Genomic DNA, 18,762 nt, shown 5'->3' on the forward strand with positions numbered 1-18,762 from the left:
TTTAGGAAGATAAAAAAAAAAAGAGAAACACAGAAGGAACAAGAACTCGAGAGGAATTGTATTTGTTAATATATGGTTAGGGTTGGGTTATTAATATAGGGCTTCTTTCTAAGGGATAATGATACGGTCTTTCAGACTGTCCCCTTCTTCCAAAGAACACACAGCATGAAATAAACACACAGTATGAAATAGGTCATCGCTGGGTTTGGGACACGCTCACTTGCATTTGAAAGAGGCCAAACACAGCTAGCTTTATAGACCATGTGTACCACCTGGCTGTACGGCAGTGAAGTGGAACAATGGCATCCCGTTGTATAGATGAGAGGGAGCTGAAGGGAGGTAGAAGCTGAGAGAGGTAGGGGGTGATGGAGAGCAGGGCAGGGGGAAGTGGAGAGGAGGGAGGGAACCTGTCGGATCTAGTGTCGAAGTCGAAGGATGAGCGAAGTGGAGAGAACTTATAATGGTGGTAACGCGAGGCTTCTGGGTGCCTGTGATTGCAAGCTGTCAACCAGTGTGAGTAAACCTCAGTGGGGGTACCATAGGGGCACAAGTCTGGTCGTCTGTCCTAACGTTAACACGGTGGGACCAAGCGGTCATGCATATGGCAGAATTCTTGAACTTTCAATAAATTCCCTGGTTTTCCTGAAAACCTAATTGGCGGACTTCAGGAATGAATTAGCAGGCAATTAGCAGGCGCAGTCTATTTTAAAACACACACAAACAAATCTAATAATCAGCGCATCGGAAAACCTCCAACCAAGGTTTCATTTACGTTGGACTGAGTGAAACTTTTTTGTAACGGCAATGAACTTTGGTTTGCCCATTTAGATAAACGAAGTAAATGTGTTTGTGAGAACGACTCAGCTCCTATTTGGATTCTGACAGAGAAACTGTCCGTCCCATTGACTGACAGTTTTCAAACTTCTGTTCTCATTCATGGTGTTCCATCATGTCTGCACCAGTCCCAAATTACATCTTATTCACCACATAGTGAACTTTTTTAAAACAAGGTCCATAGAACTTTGGTCAAAAGCAGCATGGTATGTAGGGGATAGGATGCCATTTGGGATTTTTTTTCTGTCCCAGGGAGCTGCTTTTACGGCTTGAGCCCTTCTTGTTGGAGTTCAACTAGTGTCAGAACAATGAAGATGAGGATATTTTCTTTTCCTTCCAATGAAACGGACCATCAGAGCAGTTGAACAGTAGGAGGCCCAATTGCTTGTCCGGATTGAGGAACCATTTGACTAGTGCTGCATCACTTAACATGTAAAATGATATGGAATTACATGATGTAGTCTGTTATGCTGAGCAGACACTGGGAGCCCTTAGCATAACTTACAGTGTCCAGTGGTGTGAGAGAGAGGTAACAGCAGACTTGGCACTATACCTAGCAACAGGGGTTCACCCATCTTGGACTCCAACCCACAGACCTCTATTACTAAACCTCAGGGCCTCCTAACCACTCACCCACATGAAAGGTACAGTCTGATCCTTCCATTATGATCCACAAGGATATTTCAATGTCACCATCTCAAATAACCCTAGCTAGTTGTCGACCAAAAAAATTATAAAAACACACAACGGTCTTTGCAAGATGTCGGTTAGAGAACCTGGGTTCGGCCGGCTCGGATGGAGGAATGAGTCACTGCTGTTTGCGGTGAAGCCCAGGTACAGTTAACCGCCAACCACTCAAATCATATATGGACTGTTTCACCACTACCTCTCCATCAGCTGAACAGTGGTTGCTTGTCATCCCCTGAAACTACAAAAGAGCGGTTCCTTTGAGATTATACTCGCCTCGCTCCCCAAACCGATTCCAGGCCCAGGGTTGGACCAGCCGGGCCAAGCTTTTCAGAAAAGGATGTTTTTATTTTTCAACGCGCCGTTGAGTACCAAGTCACAACCCAATTTGGCCTACCACTCCATCCCCCTCCCTCCATCTGTCCTATTGGTCACACACCTATGGACTTCAAAGAATGTTCCGCCCCAGGCCCAGGCCGACAAAATAATTCCTCTAATCATAATTGAATGCACACATTATGTGGCCGTGGGGCTGCCAAGTCTGTAGCCAAACCTGATTCTTTGGGTTTTACGCTGCAGAACGTCTTAGATTTGTGTTCCTCTACTGCTCGGCCAAAACTTGAGGAAAACAAAGAGGCTTGAGAATCCAGTCCAAGTCCTTAGAGGTTTTATTGTTTTATAAACTGAACCCCATTCTTTCCCTCCTCCATGCAATAAGTGAGAGATACGGAGAACCAGACTTGCCGAGAGAAAGGAGGCGAGCGTGAGGCCGAGTGACAGAGAGAGTCTGAATGATGGAGAGGGAAGTTGATACTGAGAGTAGAGGCTGAGGTAGAGGAGAGCGATTGGGAGGAAGAGATGGTGGAAGATGGACAAGGAGACAGCGAGTGAGGGAGGCTGTGTGAGGGAGGCTGTGTGAGGGAGGCTGTGTGAGGGAGGCTGTGTGAGGGAGGCTGTGTGAGAGAGGCTGTGTGAGGGAGACATGTGGACAGAGAGACTGAACAGGAGATATGGAAAGTGACTTAGAGAGGACCAGTATTCTGGTGTGGCCTGATTCTGGCCTGCTGATGGTGTTGGATACTTTGGGAACAGGCTGAAGATTCCCAGTGGCCTGCCGTCTCCGCTTCCAGACTGACTGAGCGGTTCTAACAGAGTAGTGAAAATGCCCTGGGCAAGCCAGCAGTGTGATAAGAATCATGACGTCTCTCTCATCCTCGCTCACTCATCCCCTATCTTTCTCACCATCTCTAATATCTCTCACCCTCCCTTCCACTCTCTCTTTTTGACTGTCTCTCTCCATACTTGCATTACTTAGCCCCCCCCCCCCCCCCCGTCTGGGTCTTCAGTGTTCCTGTAGACTGTTAAAGGCCTGATCTTTACTGTTCTTCCCGGTGGATGGTCTCCGTCTAAATCACTTGTAGGACACAATATAAGACTACACAGACTGCAGCTGTTGCCTCTCTCTCCCTTCCTCGCTCCTTTTCTTCCGTCTTTATTTTCCTCTGCTTGAAACATGTTCGTAGCAGAGCCATGTTTCAAATCCTGACCCCCGAGGCTGTCCCAAGTCTTGTCACGTTTTTTTTTTTTCTCCAGACACGAGAAAGAGTGAGGGAGCATTTTTCACTTGATAAATCCCTGATAGATATACGATGGAGATTAATAAGTCATTCAACACCTGAATGCCGCGAGGAGCGGGGAAGGAGGGAGAGGAAGAGAGTGGGAAGGGGAGAAAAGAAGGGGGGTGATGAGGGGGAGTGGAGAAAGAGAGGAGACTGGGGGGAACCAGAGAGGGGGAGACCAAATATAGGGGAACCAAAGCTGGACTCCAACCGTTCATTTCCTTTCTTCATTTCATAAGATCATTTTCATCACCAGTGAGGCTTTTTCTTTCAGGGCCCTCAACCCCCCCTCTCTCTTCCCTCTTTGCTCTCTCTCTCTCTATCTGTCTGCGAGTGTTTCACCCCCCCCCCCCCCCTTCAGTTCTTTAAAAACCTCCCCTTGTGTATTTCTCTTTTCAGGGCTTCAGTGTTCAATACTACTGTTCTTAAAAGCACAAAGTCAAAACAGAATAAGGCTTGACCGATAAATCAATCTTCCAGTGGATCCAGCCAGTTGTCATGTCCTGGCACGCCGGCCGGGTTTGTTGCGCGGCAGAGAGGTCAGCGTGTAACTCAGAGAGACATATTTTACATCTGAATGAACTCTCCCTCCCTCCTCCGCCTTGTTGTATTAGCCTCTGTAATTACCGTGGCAGTGTTCCAAATATCACCCTATCCCCAGTGCAGTTTACTTTTGATGGGGCTCTGTTCGAAATGTAGTGCACTATATAGGGTATAAGGTGCCATTTGGGGCGCAACCATTTGGAACACAATCTGAAGCTCAGCTCCAGAACCAACCAAACCCAAGGCCACTGACCTACTGTGACTATGAATGCAATGAGGATTGTGTTAAATTCATTTCGTTGTTGAAAAAAGGGCTCTGAATGTGAAGCACTGTTATTTTCTCCCAACCGCTGTAGAGGTGTAGGCGTGAGATGGGAAGCTGGGCTAGCGGGTCCTTGGCATCGGGTGGCCACCATTTCCTTTTGCTGTGTCCCCAACCCCCCCTGATGCCTTCAGGCATTGAAATACTCAGAGTGACTGAAATCCCCTCAGGGACTGTGACTACAGCACCGTATAATGTAACTGAGAATGTGAATATGTGTTCCTTCTATGTTTGAGGTCTCAGCCCTTTCTATCCATGGGCTGCAGCTATAGACCCCCGCCTCTAGTCCACTACTGTATGAGATTGTCTCATTCTAGGCCCTCAGACTGTCCTCACTGCGCTGTCCTTCAGCAGGCCCCTCCCCTATCTTGCCCCAAAATAAGTGCGCTATGGCATTAGAGACTAGAGGGCATTTTAGGACACAACACAATGTATGGACAACACGGCAGAACCCAGTGGCCAGGCCAGTCCGGTCAGTCTTGTATAGACAGTCAATGGCAGCCCACAGACGGACCTGAAAGGGGCAAAGCTGAACAAAGCCAAGCTAGGCTGAGCAGAATTGGAGCGCAGAGAAAACAACCGAGCGGTCCGTCCTTTGATTGGGTCAAGATTGGCCTGGCCAGCTTCTTTTTCTTTCTCTCACTGGCTGGAGTGTCCAGTGTCACAGGCCTGTAAGGGAGCCATCCAGCACACCAGTCCAGCCCTCTTCAACTCCAGCCCAGCTTTCAACACGCTTTCTGGCCCTTTTTGTCCCGTTTACCGTTTGCTCCTCCAGCACACCAGTAATAGTTTAGCCTCAGCCGGGTCAGTCCTGAACCCCGCCTGACCCAACGGCCAGCGCAAACCGGCAATAACAATTACTAGGTACTCTTAACGTTTAACAGTCCAGAACATTGATCTGTTCCCCAGTCAGTCACATTAAACGATCCGGCTGGTTTTCCACGCTGTGTGGATGACGAGGAGAGGAGGACAGGACAGAGGTGCCTTGAGTTGGGTGGGGGAGGGGGGGGGGTGTACCCGCCCCAACACCCCAGCCCGGGGAGGCTTATCAGTGGTCTCCTTCTGCTGCCACGGTAATGGATTTTCCACATCTCTCCCCCCACCCTCTCCCCTCCATCATATCATCCAGTGTCCTTTAAATCTGCCGTAATATGACATGGCTGTTGGGATATCCAAGCTGTAAATGAATGAGAGCACCAGATGTCCCTCTGGGCCGTAGTATATAAAGGAGTCGTAGCCTGTAGGTCTTAGGTCCAGGGGCGTGGAGGGTCAGGACCGAGGCCCAATCCATCCAGGGCACCAAGAGTATCACACCGTCTTCTGGCCGTCCTATGTCCACTCAAGACATTTGAAATGTTCCTGTACTTGGGTCTGGGAAGCATGGCTTCTGGACAATGGGCTGTTTACACTACACAGAGGGAGATCTCATCACTCTCCGTTCGGCCTGTTGGATCGCCAAGGACAGTCACATCTAAACCAGAGTGATTTATGAGACAATACTAGACCTGTCTCTCTCACCTCCCTCTGTCCACTCCCTCCCTCTTTCCTTCTCTCTCTTTACCACTCTGTCTACCGGCACCCATGAACTCGGGCCTGTCCTGCCTTTCAGTCTCCACACACCCAACTAATCCCAGCTGTGCACTTCATCCTTCTCTCCGTGTTCCCTGGCTCGGTCTGTCATACTGCTGATGAGTGTTTTCAGTCAATCACTTTTGAGAGGGACTGTTTCCACTTTAGCGCCCCCTCCTTTGCACTCGGTTGAAATCTGTCAATTCAATCAATGGTACTGATTGTGCATGAGAATGCCCAAGGTTTCGCTCGGGAATTCCAAAGTGTGTTTGTGTTTTTGCGTGCGTGCCTGCGTGCGTGCAATTCCAAGGCTGTGCCCCAAGCCGAGCGTCGTCCAGGCCTTCGGCGGGCCGTTGCGTACCTGTCTACCCCAGGCAGGCTGCACCCTCGCCAGTCTTGGACTTTAATCCGAATCCCGGCTGTGGCTGAACTGGTCCTGCAAAGCCGGGGCTGGTGTGGCTTATCAGCATCTACTAAAATACATCAGCCCTCCAACTTTTAGTTTGGCTTTTGTTGCATTTGGAAATCTCTGTTGGTCAGTCGTCTTCACCACATGGTGTACGTCACCCTATTCCCTATTTAGTGCACTACTTTTGACCCACGCCTTGTAGACCCTGGTCAGAATGAGTGCACTGGGCAGGGAATGATGTGCCGTTTGGGCTGCAGGCGTCTGTGTTCCCTCAGAGAGTTGTTCTCCTGGTCTTAATCTTGAAACCATCAGCATCTCCAGCCTCCCGTCTGGTTCTGTTTAAATTGAATTTGATCAAATCATTATTTTAAGCCGGGCAGTAAGCTAGCTGAGTCCCTGTGGAGTTAACTGCTGCTGTTTGTTTTAAGGGAATTCAGATGTTTTGTTCTTCAGACACTGAGGAGCTTTTAATTCAGCACCAGAGCCTGACACAAATCTTCTCACCAGGAACCAAAGACTAGACCAGATTCACAACATTACCCAGACTAGATTTAGTACAGAACTATCAAACCAGCACACCACCAACACCAGACCAGAGCAGAGTCAGTCTAGACCAGACCCCACCAAACCCAATATTCTATTAATATAGATATAATACTACTAAATCCCAATTTAACCACTCACCACTTCAGGGTATTTACAAAAAAAGTATGTATTTTTTTGTGTTTGATCTAATCAGAAATGTATGAAATATGGAATGATTTCAATGTGAGATTTATTGCTTGTGTGTGACTTTGTAGGTGGAGTTCCTGGAACAACAGGAAGCACTGAGACAAAGGCAGGAAATGTCTCCTGTCGCCCTGTTTTGGTTTGGTCCAGACTAGCTCAACACCACGGTCGCTTTAACTTAAGTTGGTGTTACTTCTTCTAGAAGTCTGTAGTTTGGTTTAACGGTGGGAAACGATGCAGAAAATGTAGCGAAATCGACAAATAATAACAAATGATTGATCTGAACAATTTTAAATGTATGCGTCATAATGTGTCTTGCCTCTTGCCATTTTTGCTGCTCCATCCGCATGATCATTATTCAGTACTCAGTATGTGTGTGCATGTTCAAGAACCGTGTTTACAGTCGCCAGGTCACCAGAAATGCAGATGCATTTTTTAACCAAACACGCCAGTAAAAAATGCACCAATATGAGAACAACATTTGATCCAACTTTTGACCTACTGGTAGTCTTAGCTGATTTAAGTAATAAAAAAAAGCTTTCTGAAAATGAATGCCAATGTATTCCCTCTGGTATCATGCTTTTAAATTGAGCGGGAATACAGAGAAGCCTTGTAATTTCTTGCAATATTTTCTCAGTAACTTTAGGGGCTCTTTAGGATAACTTTGGATATGTATGTGAGTGTGTGTGTGTAATGATGAGATGGGCTCTGTTTGTGTTGTTTCCTGGTCTTCCCCTGTGTGTGTGTGTGTGTGTGTGTGTGTGTGTGTGTGTGTGTGTGTGTATTGATGAGATGGCCTATGACTGTGTTGTTTCCTGGTCTTCCCGTGTGTGTGTGTGTGTGTGTGTGTGTGTGTGTTTGGTGTAATGATGTGATGGGCTCTGTTTGTGTTGTTTCCTGGTCTTCCCCTGTGTGTGTGTGTGTGTGTGTGTGTGTGTGTGTGTGTGTAATGATGAGATGGCCTATGACTGTGTTGTTTCCTGGTCTTCCCGTGTGTGTGTGTGTGTGTGTGTGTGTGTGTGTGTGTAATGATGAGATGGCCTATGACTGTGTTGTTTCCTGGTCTTCCCGTGTGTGTGTGTGTGTGTGTGTGTGTTTGGTGTAATGATGAGATGGCCTATGACTGTGTTGTTTCCTGGTCTTCCCGTGTGTGTGTGTGTGTGTGTTTGGTGTAATGATGTGATGGGCTCTGACTGTGTTGGTTCCTGGTCTTCCCCTGTGTGTGTGTGTGTGTGTTTGGTGTAATGATGTGATGGGCTCTGACTGTGTTGTTTCCTGGTCTTCCCGTGTGTGTGTGTGTGTGTGTGTGTGTGTGTTTGGTGTAATGATGTGATGGGCTCTGTTTGTGTTGTTTCCTGGTCTTCCCCTGTGTGTGTGTGTGTGTGTGTGTGTGTGTGTGTGTAATGATGAGATGGCCTATGACTGTGTTGTTTCCTGGTCTTCCCGTGTGTGTGTGTGTGTGTGTGTTTGGTGTAATGATGAGATGGCCTATGACTGTGTTGTTTCCTGGTCTTCCCGTGTGTGTGTGTGTGTGTGTTTGGTGTAATGATGTGATGGGCTCTGACTGTGTTGGTTCCTGGTCTTCCCCTGTGTGTGTGTGTGTGTTTGGTGTAATGATGTGATGGGCTCTGACTGTGTTGGTTCCTGGTCTTCCCCTGTGTGTGTGTGTGTGTGTGTGTGTGTAATGATGTGATGGGCTCTGACTGTGTTGGTTCCTGGTCTTCCCCTGTGTGTGTGTGTGTGTGTTTGGTGTAATGATGTGATGGGCTCTGACTGTGTTGGTTCCTGGTCTTCCCCTGTGTGTGTGTGTGTGTGTGTGTGTGTGTGTAATGATGTGATGGGCTCTGACTGTGTTGGTTCCTGGTCTTCCCCTGTGTGTGTGTGATGTGATGGGCTCTGACTGTGTTGGTTCCTGGTCTTCCCCTGTGTGTGTGTGTGTGTGTTTGGTGTAATGATGTGATGGGCTCTGACTGTGTTGGTTCCTGGTGTTCCCCTGTGTGTGTGTGTGTGTGTTTGGTGTAATGATGTGATGGGCTCTGACTGTGTTGGTTCCTGGTCTTCCCCTGTGTGTGTGTGTGTGTGTGTGTGTAATGATGTGATGGGCTCTGACTGTGTTGGTTCCTGGTCTTCCCCTGTGTGTGTGTGTGTGTGTGTGTAATGATGTGATGGGCTCTGACTGTGTTGGTTCCTGGTCTTCCCCTGTGTGTGTGTGTGTGTGTGTGTGTAATGATGTGATGGGCTCTGACTGTGTTGGTTCCTGGTCTTCCCCTGTGTGTGTGTGTGTGTGTTTGGTGTAATGATGTGATGGGCTCTGACTGTGTTGGTTCCTGGTCTTCCCCTGTGTGTGTGTGTAATGATGTGATGGGCTCTGACTGTGTTGGTTCCTGGTCTTCCCCTGTGTGTGTGTGATGTGATGGGCTCTGACTGTGTTGGTTCCTGGTCTTCCCCTGTGTGTGTGTGTGTGTGTTTGGTGTAATGATGTGATGGGCTCTGACTGTGTTGGTTCCTGGTCTTCCCCTGTGTGTGTGTGTAATGATGTGATGGGCTCTGACTGTGTTGGTTCCTGGTCTTCCCCTGTGTGTGTGTGATGTGATGGGCTCTGACTGTGTTGGTTCCTGGTCTTCCCCTGTGTGTGTGTGTGTGTGTAATGATGTGATGGGCTCTGACTGTGTTGGTTCCTGGTCTTCCCCTGTGTGTGTGTGATGTGATGGGCTCTGACTGTGTTGGTTCCTGGTCTTCCCCTGTGTGTGGTCAGGTCTGTATGAGCTGCTGTCTGCCCTGCCCTCCCAGTTGCAGCCCCATGTCCAGAGTCAGGAGGACCGTATCTTCCTACACAACATGTTCACGGAGAAGAGCCTCCAGTCACTGTTCAAGGTAAACATACTCTGTCTGTTTCTATGCGTTTAGTTTTAAGGTCATCAAGCCATTCCTCCCTTGGTCAGTCCTTCACTTGGCTAGTTACCTTAGATTTAGTGTCCGTGTTTAACTATCCCTTTCTCTCACTTTTTCTAACCCTCTTCTTCCACTCTTTCTCTCTCTCCTCTCCTTATATTGTTAGCTGTCGTTTGCCCTCTTGTCCTTTCTCTCTCTGTGTGCCACTTTGCCTCTCTTTCTTGGTCTTTGTTTGTCTGTCTCTCTCAATCTCTCTCTTTATCTCTCATTGTCCCTCTCTTCCCTCTCTCATTTCTTCTCTCTCATCTCTTCTCTTGTCTGTTGTCTCTTTGCCCAAGGCGGTTTCTATTTCGCAGCAGGACCGTGTCGGGTGGTGTCTCGGTCCCTTTGGCCAGGCGTGTGCGGGTTTGTGTGTGTATTGGGCCGTGACGTGTCTTCTGAAGTGGTTCCCTGGTCCGGTCCGAGCCGGGCGGCCGGGTTGTTAAATCAGATCCGGAGATGAGCAAACTTGATATCTTTATTTCTCTGGCAGACATTGCTAATGAGTGGACCACATGCCTGCTGCACAGCAGTCAAAGTGTCTGTCTGCCCACTCTACCTGTCTGTCTGCCATCTCTACCAGCCTGTCTGTTTGCTTTCTGCCTGTCTGTCTGGTCGTTCTGTCCTCTCTATTTGTCTGTCTGCTTTCTGCCTGTCAAGTCTTTCTGTCCTCTCTGTCTGTCTTTCTGTCCTCTCTTCCTGTTTGTTTGTCTGGTCTGCCTGGTATTTCTGTCCTCCCTGCCTGTCTTTCTATTTGCTGTCTGTCGGTCTGCTCTTTGTCTGTCTCTGTCTATTCCTCACTATCCTGCTCTACGTTTTCAGCAGACTACTGCAAAACCCCATCTCCAGCTATTCAGTATTTCTTCTGTCTTCTCTCCATTTACTCACACTCCTAGTGTTTCTCCTGGATAAATGTGTTGCATAGGGGAAAAGGTTGCAGAGGGCATGTTCCCTACTTTCAGTGGTCAATTTGTTATATAGAAGAAGACTTCTTAAAAGGCCTTTTCATTTAAAAAATAATGAAAATTCCATGATGTAGAGACCAACAGTGTTTTGGCAAAATTATTTGAGCATATAGAACCATGCATTAATCCTATGCTTGATCCATATCAGGTATGCCATATGCAATAATTAGCATATTTACATTTAAATAATTAAATGTTTCCCTAAATATTTTATGTAACCACATTTTCCCCAACACATTTCTTAGCTATATTAAACTGTAGTGCATCTGTAAATTTCTGTAAATGTCTCATCTAAATGTATCTAGTCACACCCGTAAAATTTTTTAGAGCTAGGCTGGTGCTTACCCTAACCCTAAGTTTGGCCAGTGTTGTATTAAGCCCCACTGTCCCTATGCAGTCATGGTGAATTGCCAATGTAGTCATGCAGAATTAAAAAATGGTGCATTTCAAAGTGAAGTAGGAATAGTAATTCAGGAGTAGGGATGTCCCAAGAACCGATAATTTGGTAGCAAGTCAATGCCAAAATTCTGAAAACATGACGGTTCTCAAACGTGACAGATGGTGGCAAGTGCGGCTGCTGCTCCGACTCGACTCGTCGAAAAGAAAAACAGTACGAGTCACGAACGTTTCGTTGGAGGCTGATAATACATTTGCAAAAACCACTAAGCAAATGGTGCCTTCAAACTTTTGAGACTAAAGGAGGAAACACTTCCAATTTAGCGAAGCACCTCAAAGACAGACATGCAGATTTATTTAAAGAATTCAAGGTGTGTGAGTTTCGATTCACATTACATTAACAACGTATCCAAAGTGATAAACTTGTTATATCCTTATCCAGAAATACATGGTTAAATTTTTTTGTTTGAGACAGCTGGCTTTGCTGTGTGGCCTAGCCATCTATGCTCCCTATGATGCTTGCAATGGCTTAATTAATGGTGGATTGGCCTCAAGATTGGAGGTGTGAGAATTGTGATTAGAGAATTTCGCTGATTTTGGTATCAACTACAACATTTCTGGTAATGTGACACCCCTATTCAGGAGCATGCTCTTTTTTGAACAGTCTATTAAAATGTCCCTTGATTGCGGGATGAGTTGCCTGTGCTATTGCGGGATGAGTTGCCTGTGTTATTGCGGGATGAGTTGCCTGTGTTATTGCGGGATGAGTTGCTGTGTGATTGCGGGATGAGTTGCTGTGTGATTGCGGGATGAGTTGTTGTGCATTGACTTCATGCCTGTCAGAATGCATGTTTCCTCACCTATGGAACTCACAACATGAATATGCCTCATGACCAGAGGAATATAAACCGGGGGACAATACAATGTAGACTGATGTAGCATCTTCAGTTCACCTCCGAGGAACTATATCTTTTTTCATGTATTTTTTTGCGAGACAGCGATGGATCTAAAGTGGTTTTCGCTCCATTTGTATGGACAACGCACAGTATCTGCTTCTGCGACTGGTGTTGGCTTTACCTCTTCCAGACTTTAGTGTGTAGTTTACAGGTGTGTACTTTAATGAGTTCGGATTGGGGCGGTGGAAGATGACATCATACTTTTTCCTTCCCTGCTATAGAACCCTTTTTCTCGATTAGCGTGTGTTTGTAGAGGGTTTAGGTTGTGAATTGAGTGGAGCAGCGTGTAAAAACCCCCGCAGAATTTTTTATGGCAATTCCAAATGGCCCCCTGTCCCCTACATAGCACACTACTGTTGACCGGACCCCACCAGGGATTGGGTGCCATTTGGGACACACGTGGAATAGCTCGGATGCTTGGGTAAAGACCTGAGGTTGGGACATGACTGAGGAAACGGATCAGGTTTTATTTTATGCCGGGTTTGTTATGCATGGCTTTGGACTAAGGCGTTTCAGCAGATAATGATGGGTAGGTCTGCGTATGTTCAAAGTCCAGATCATGTCGGCCCAAAGAAAATGTAATGTAAGATGGCGCAGATGTAATTGTGGTCGTGATCGTGGGTCACATTTCCATAACAGACATTTTAGGCCGGCATGTGGGTGGACCGCTGCACCTCACCTGGTTCTCAGTCCGTGCTGGATCACAGCTGATCAGCCTTAATCCCAATTATACGCCTCTCCTGGGGAAGCCGCTCAGTCTGTGGGGATGAGGGATGTGATCATTTTCCCTCACAGTTTCCTCAATTCGAAACCTGAAAAGAGCTCCTCAAAATGCCTGTCCCTCGGTGGAGTCTGCGGAAACCAGAAACCTCCGTTCACTTCAGGGAGGCTGTATCGTCAACCTAGCATTGCCCTGGATGTGGAGATCCTGCCGAGGTTTTTCTGATAAGCCCATGATGTAAGGTTACTCCACAGTGACACAACTCCTCCGACTGTTGAAGTTGTTGACAAGTTTGAACCCAGCGTTGGCTTTGTAGTACTTGTCGTTGGTCAACAGAGGGAGTATGAGGAGAGAAAGGAAAAACGAAATGCTCTGAATGCCAGCTAGTTGTCCGTTGATAGGATCTGGAGGGCTGTGATCTGTAAGGCATGTCAGACTGTGGTTTGAGCCTCTCGGCTGCCACCTGCAAATAGACTGATGTCTGGTGAAGAGCCAGCCGATCTGGGAAGAAATCCCTTCTTTTGCTCCTCCTCCTCCTCTTCTTTTTTCCTCACTCTCACTTCTCCCTCTTATAAAACCTTCTCGGCGTTCGGCGGAGGAGAGGTGACCAATCAACAGGCTAACAGGATTGGACAGAGGGGCCAGCATGGCATAGGGTCTCTTTTTGGTGGTTGCTTTTTAAGGGTTTAATGTTCTGAGACCCATAATGAATTGGCATTGCCAGACAGCGATATGACTTCCACCAGCACCATTATCAGGACCCTGGGCCAAGAAGTCACTGACTCCAGGCACCAGCTGCCTGGCTCACCCTCCTTGGGTCGCGTCAGCAGCCATCTATAAATACTTGCAAGGTTTACAGCTTAATGGGGCCTAATTCGCCATCGCTACTGTAGCGTCATATATATCCCATTAAAGAAGAATGGTCTCTCTGCCCGCCGTGAAGCAGGCCAGTACATCAGCGTGACATGAACGAAAGCATGCGCACTTCTCCATTTTTGTCAAGACGACAATTCTCCCCGCTCCCTTTCACTTTTCGCAAAGAGCACGGAGCCGAATGAGCTATCGCTGGCTTTGTCTTGAGTGGATGGGGCGTTCCTTCTGACCTTGCTCTGGACTGGCCTGTTCCTTCTTCTCTGACACCGACAGACCCTGCTAGACAGACAGAGAGAGACAGACAGCGATAGACAGGGTAGAGAGAGAATGGCAGATGGAGAAGGACAGATTCTTGGGATAACGCAGTGATTTGGCTGAACGGTGGACGGGTGGGTGTCTGAAAGGGTTGCCTTGTATCATTGTGCGTTAGCAACTCCTTGTGGTGGGTCGGGAACCTGCAAGCTCAGCAGCGGTTTTGGCTTGGTAATGTGCTTTCCTCCTGAAAGTGTGCTCTAGCGAGGATGTCCTGTCTGCGGGAGCCATGTGATAAGAAACAGAACATCTTGGCGAGACTTGCATCAAAGACAAAGTGAGTGTGAGAGGGAGACACACACACACACACACAGAATTTGAGAGTGGCATTGTGCAGGACAACCCAGCCTTCTAAACTTACAGTGGACCCTGGTGGACATGGAGCTTCTGCTGCTTAGAATTCAGGTGAACAGGGATATCATCAGTGACACACACACACACACAGCAGAACCAGATTCCATACATATCTTCACAGCTTTGTGAAACAGAGACAGCAGAAGGCACTGAAAGAGGTAGAGAAAAACATTATGTCGCAGGGATTCAAATAATATTGTCTTATATATTCTTTCAGCAGAGACTGATTTCATAGAACTTGTGCTTTAAAAGGCATGTTCATGAATTAGTTAATGCTTTTAGGATAAAATGAAATGTACTTCTTTTACAGAAATATGGGAATTTGTTAAATAGCAGGAAAAAATATGAAATCGATTTTCATTCTGATTTTCAACTAAGGTGATATTCATCCTTCATTCATTCATCTTCTTCCGCTTCATCCGGGGCCGGGTCGCAGGGGCAGCAGTCTAAGCAGAGATGCCCAGACTTCCCTCTCCCCAGACACTTCCTCCAGCTCTTCCGGGGGGACACCGAGGCGTTCCCAGGCCAGCCGGGAGACATAGTCCCTCCAGCGTGTCCTAGGTCTTCCCCGGGGTCTCCTCCCGGTGGGACGGGACCGGAACACCTTCCCAGGAAGGCGTTCCGGAGGCATCCGAAACAGATGCCCAAGCCACCTCAACTGACCCCTTTCGATGTGGAGGAGCAGCGGCTCTACTCCAAGCTCCTCCCGGGTGACCGAGCTTCTCACCCTATATCTAAGGGATCGCCCAGCCTCCCTGCGGAGAAAGCTCATTTCGGCCGCCTGTATCCGGGATCTTGTCCTTTCGGTCATGACCCAAAGCTCATGACCATAGGTGAGAGTAGGAACGTAGATTGACCGGTAAATCGAGAGCTTCGCCTTGCGGCTCAGCTCTTTCTTCACCACGACAGACCGATACATCGACCGCATTACTGCAGAAGCTGCACCGATCCGTCTGTCAATCTCCTGTTCCATCCTTCCCTCACTCGTGAACAAGATCCCTAGATACTTAAACTCCTCCACTTGAGGCAAGCACTCTCCACCAACCTGAAGTGGGCAAGCCACCCTTTTCCGACTGAGGACCATGGCCTCGGATTTGGAGGTACTGATTCTCATCCCCACCGCTTCACACTCGGCTGCAAACCATCCCAGCGCATGCTGAAGGTCCTGGTTTGAAGGGGCCAACACGACAACATCATCCGCAAATAGCAAAGACGAAATTGTGTGGTCCCCAAACCTGACACCCTCCGGCCCCTGGCTGCGCCTAGAAATTCTGTCCATAAAAATTATGAACAGAATCGGTGACAAAGGGCAGCCCTGCCGGAGTCCAACATGCACTGGGAACAAGTCTGACTTACTGCCGGCAATGCGGACCAAGCTCCTGCTTCGGTCGTATAGGGACCTGACAGCCCTTAGCAAAGGACCCAGGACCCCATATTCCCGAAGCACCCTCCACAGGACGCAGCGTGGGACACAGTCGAATGCCTTCTCCAAATCCACAAAACACATGTGGACTGGTTGGGCAAACTCCCATGAACCCTCCAACACCCCTAGGAGGGTATAGAGCTGGTCCGGTGTTCCACGGCCCGGACGAAAACCACACTGTTCCTCCTGAATCCGAGGTTGTACTATCGGCCGTATTCTCCTATCCAGAACCCTGGCATAGACTTTCCCGGGGAGGCTGAGAAGTGTGATCCCCGTATAGTTGGAACACACCCTCCGGTCCCCCTTCTTAAAAAGAGGGACCACCACCCCGGTCTGCCATCCCAAAGGCACTGTCCCTGACCGCCACGCAATGTTGCACAGGCGTGTCAACCAAGACATCCCCACAACATCCAGAGACTTGAGGTACTCAGGGCGGATCTCATCCACCCCTGGTGCCTTGCCACCGAGGAGTTTCTTGACCACCTCAGTGACTTCAGCCCGGGTGATGGACGAGTCCACCTCTGAGCCATCATCCTCTGCTTCCTCAATGGAAGACGTGACTGCGGGATTGAGGAGATCCTCGAAGTACTCCTTCCACCGCCCGAGGACATCCCCAGTTGAGGTCAACAGCTGCCCACCTCTACTGTAAACAGCGTTGGTAGGGCACTGTTTCCCTCTCCTGAGGCACTGGGCGGTTTGCCAGAATCTCTTCGAGGCCAGCCGATATTCCTTCTCCATGGCCTCACCGAACTCCTCCCAGGCCCAAGTTTTTGCCTCCACAACCACCCGGGCTGCAGTCTACTTGGCCTGTTGGTAACCGTCAGCCGCCTCAGGAGTCCCACAAGCCAACCAGGCCTGATAGGACTCCTTCTTCAGCTTGACGGCATCCCTTACTTCCGGTGTCCACCACCGGGTTCGGGGATTGCCGCCTCGACAGGCACCGGAGACCTTGCGGCCACAGCTCCGAGCGGCCGCTTCGACAATGGCGGTGGAGAACATGGTCCACTCGGACTCAATATCTCCAGCCTCCCTCGGGATCCAGTTGAAGCTCTGCCGGAGGTGGGAGTTAAAGATCTCTCTGACAGGAGACTCGGCCAGACGTTCCCAGCAGACCCTTACAGTACGCTTGGGCCTGCCGAGTCTGTCCAGCTTCCTCCCCTGCCATCGGATCCAACTCACCACCAGGTGGTGATCAGTTGACAGCTCCGCCCCTCTCTTCACCCGAGTGTCCAAGACATACGGCCGCAGGTCAGATGAAACGACAACAAAGTCGATCATCGACCTGCGGCCTAGGGTGTCCTGGTGCCATGTGCACTGATGGACACCCTTATGCTTGAACATGGTGTTCGTTATGGACAAACTGTGACTAGCACAGAAGTCCAATAACTGAACACTGCTCGGGTTCAGATCAGGGGGGCCGTTCCTCCCAATCACACCCCTCCAGGTGTCACTGTCGTTGCCCACGTGGGCATTGAAGTCCCCCAGTAGTCGGAGCACTTTCAAGCACCCCTCCCAGAGACTCCAAGAAGGTCGGGTACTCTGCACTGCGGTTCGGCCCGTAGGCACAAACAAGAGTGTGAGACCTATCCCCGACCCGTAGGCGCAGGGAAACGATCCTCTCGTTCACCGGGGTAAACTCCAACACATGGCGGCAGAGCTGGGGAGCTATAAGCAAACCCACACCAGCCCGCCGCCTCTCACCATGGGCAACTCCAGAGTGGTGAAGAGTCCATCCTCTCTCAAGGAGTGTGGTTCCAGAGCCCAAGCCGTGCGTAGAGGTGTTCCTGACTACCTCTAGTCGGAACCTCTCAACCTCACGCATGATCTCAGGCTCCTTCCCCACCAGCGAGGTGACGTTCCACGTCCCTAGAGCTAGTTTCCGTGTCCAGGGATCGGGTCGTCTAGGCCCCCGCCTTCGACTGCCGCCCGATCCTCTCTGCACCGACCCCTAAGGTGATATTGTCTATATAAATTCACCTGCTGCTATATTGAATCCACTGGATGCAGTTAAATCATCATGCAAGACTTAATTTTATTACCTCAACAGTTTCAGCACACATCGCCGCACTCTGCGTAGTTGTTTCGTTTCGATTTGTTTGTTACTTTTGTTAGTGACTGAAGTAAAATAATCCCGATAAACCTTGGTGCAAAACATGAATGCTGTTCTTTGCAGATTTTTCAATGCTTAGCGTTTATGTTATGGTTTGTGATTGACAGCAGTCGACATAAGAAAACAACGCTACTATACTGCTAACCATCTGGCTAAAGTATTGTCATTATCTTCAAGAGAAGGGACAGAAGAAAATCAATGTTGTGGGTTAGAGATTATGTAGAGGTGCTTTCTGGAGGAATTGTAGTCTTGCCTGATGTCTTTGATGTTACTAATTAGCATGTACACGTGTGTAGTACATTGGTGCAAATATGTTGATGGACGTGACAGTCAGCCTCTTCACAGTGCACTACTTTGTAGACTTCATCGGCCCGGCAACAGCTCCGACGGCCTGAGAGAAAGCCGAGCCCGTGTGCGTGTGTGTGTGCGCGTGTGTAGCTGTCCGGTGTATGTATCCAAGCTAAAACGACGTAGACGTTCTTCTTCCTTTCAAATTAAAGTGAGTTACTCAAGTGTTCTTTCTATAAATTCCTCCCCTTTTTACTGTTCCCTTGCCAAGTTCTTCGCTCTACAAAAAGCCACAGGAAATATAATACAACATTCAATTTCCACCTGAATCAGGTGCGGGCGGTTAGAGACCAACTTTCTGTCAGCAAGCCTTCAGTGTGAGCCCAGAGCGGCCTCGTTTGTGGTCGGTCACTTTTCCCTTTAATTCTGCTCAAGTTAGATGCTAATAGGCTAGGCTTGGCAGTCAGTCACCCTGAATCCCAAATGGTTCCCTATTCCCTGTTTAGAGCACTCCTTTTGACACATAATGCTCTATAAGCCTCCCACCCACTTCAACCTGTTCAGCTTTTGAAGTGGTCGGAGCTGTTTGCACTTCAAATGCTACACTGCTTTAATGACATTCCGTCTGCTTGTGAGAGACATGCATTAGTTGTAGGTGAAGTTTCTGGTGGTTTTTTCGAGTTTGTTGTCATTGCATAATGGTCTCACCTAAAGTAGAGTG

General features: G+C 48.5%; 1 protein-coding gene across 6 annotated transcripts in view; it reads left to right on the forward strand.

The window, feature by feature from the left end:
• Nucleotides 1-18,762, forward strand: part of mpp7a (membrane protein, palmitoylated 7a (MAGUK p55 subfamily member 7)) — a 153,143-nt gene that overhangs the window by 41,392 nt on the left and 92,989 nt on the right. For all 6 annotated transcript variants that reach the window (XM_034289299.1, XM_034289302.1, XM_034289301.1 and 3 more), the window contains one exon: nucleotides 9,468-9,586. In XM_034289299.1, coding sequence (XP_034145190.1) covers nucleotides 9,468-9,586 — 119 coding nt within the window. The remainder of the gene's footprint in view (nucleotides 1-9,467; nucleotides 9,587-18,762) is intronic.

The sequence above is a fragment of the Esox lucius genome, chromosome 21 (genome assembly GCF_011004845.1).
Source record: "Esox lucius isolate fEsoLuc1 chromosome 21, fEsoLuc1.pri, whole genome shotgun sequence".
NCBI classification, from domain to species: domain Eukaryota; kingdom Metazoa; phylum Chordata; class Actinopteri; order Esociformes; family Esocidae; genus Esox; species Esox lucius.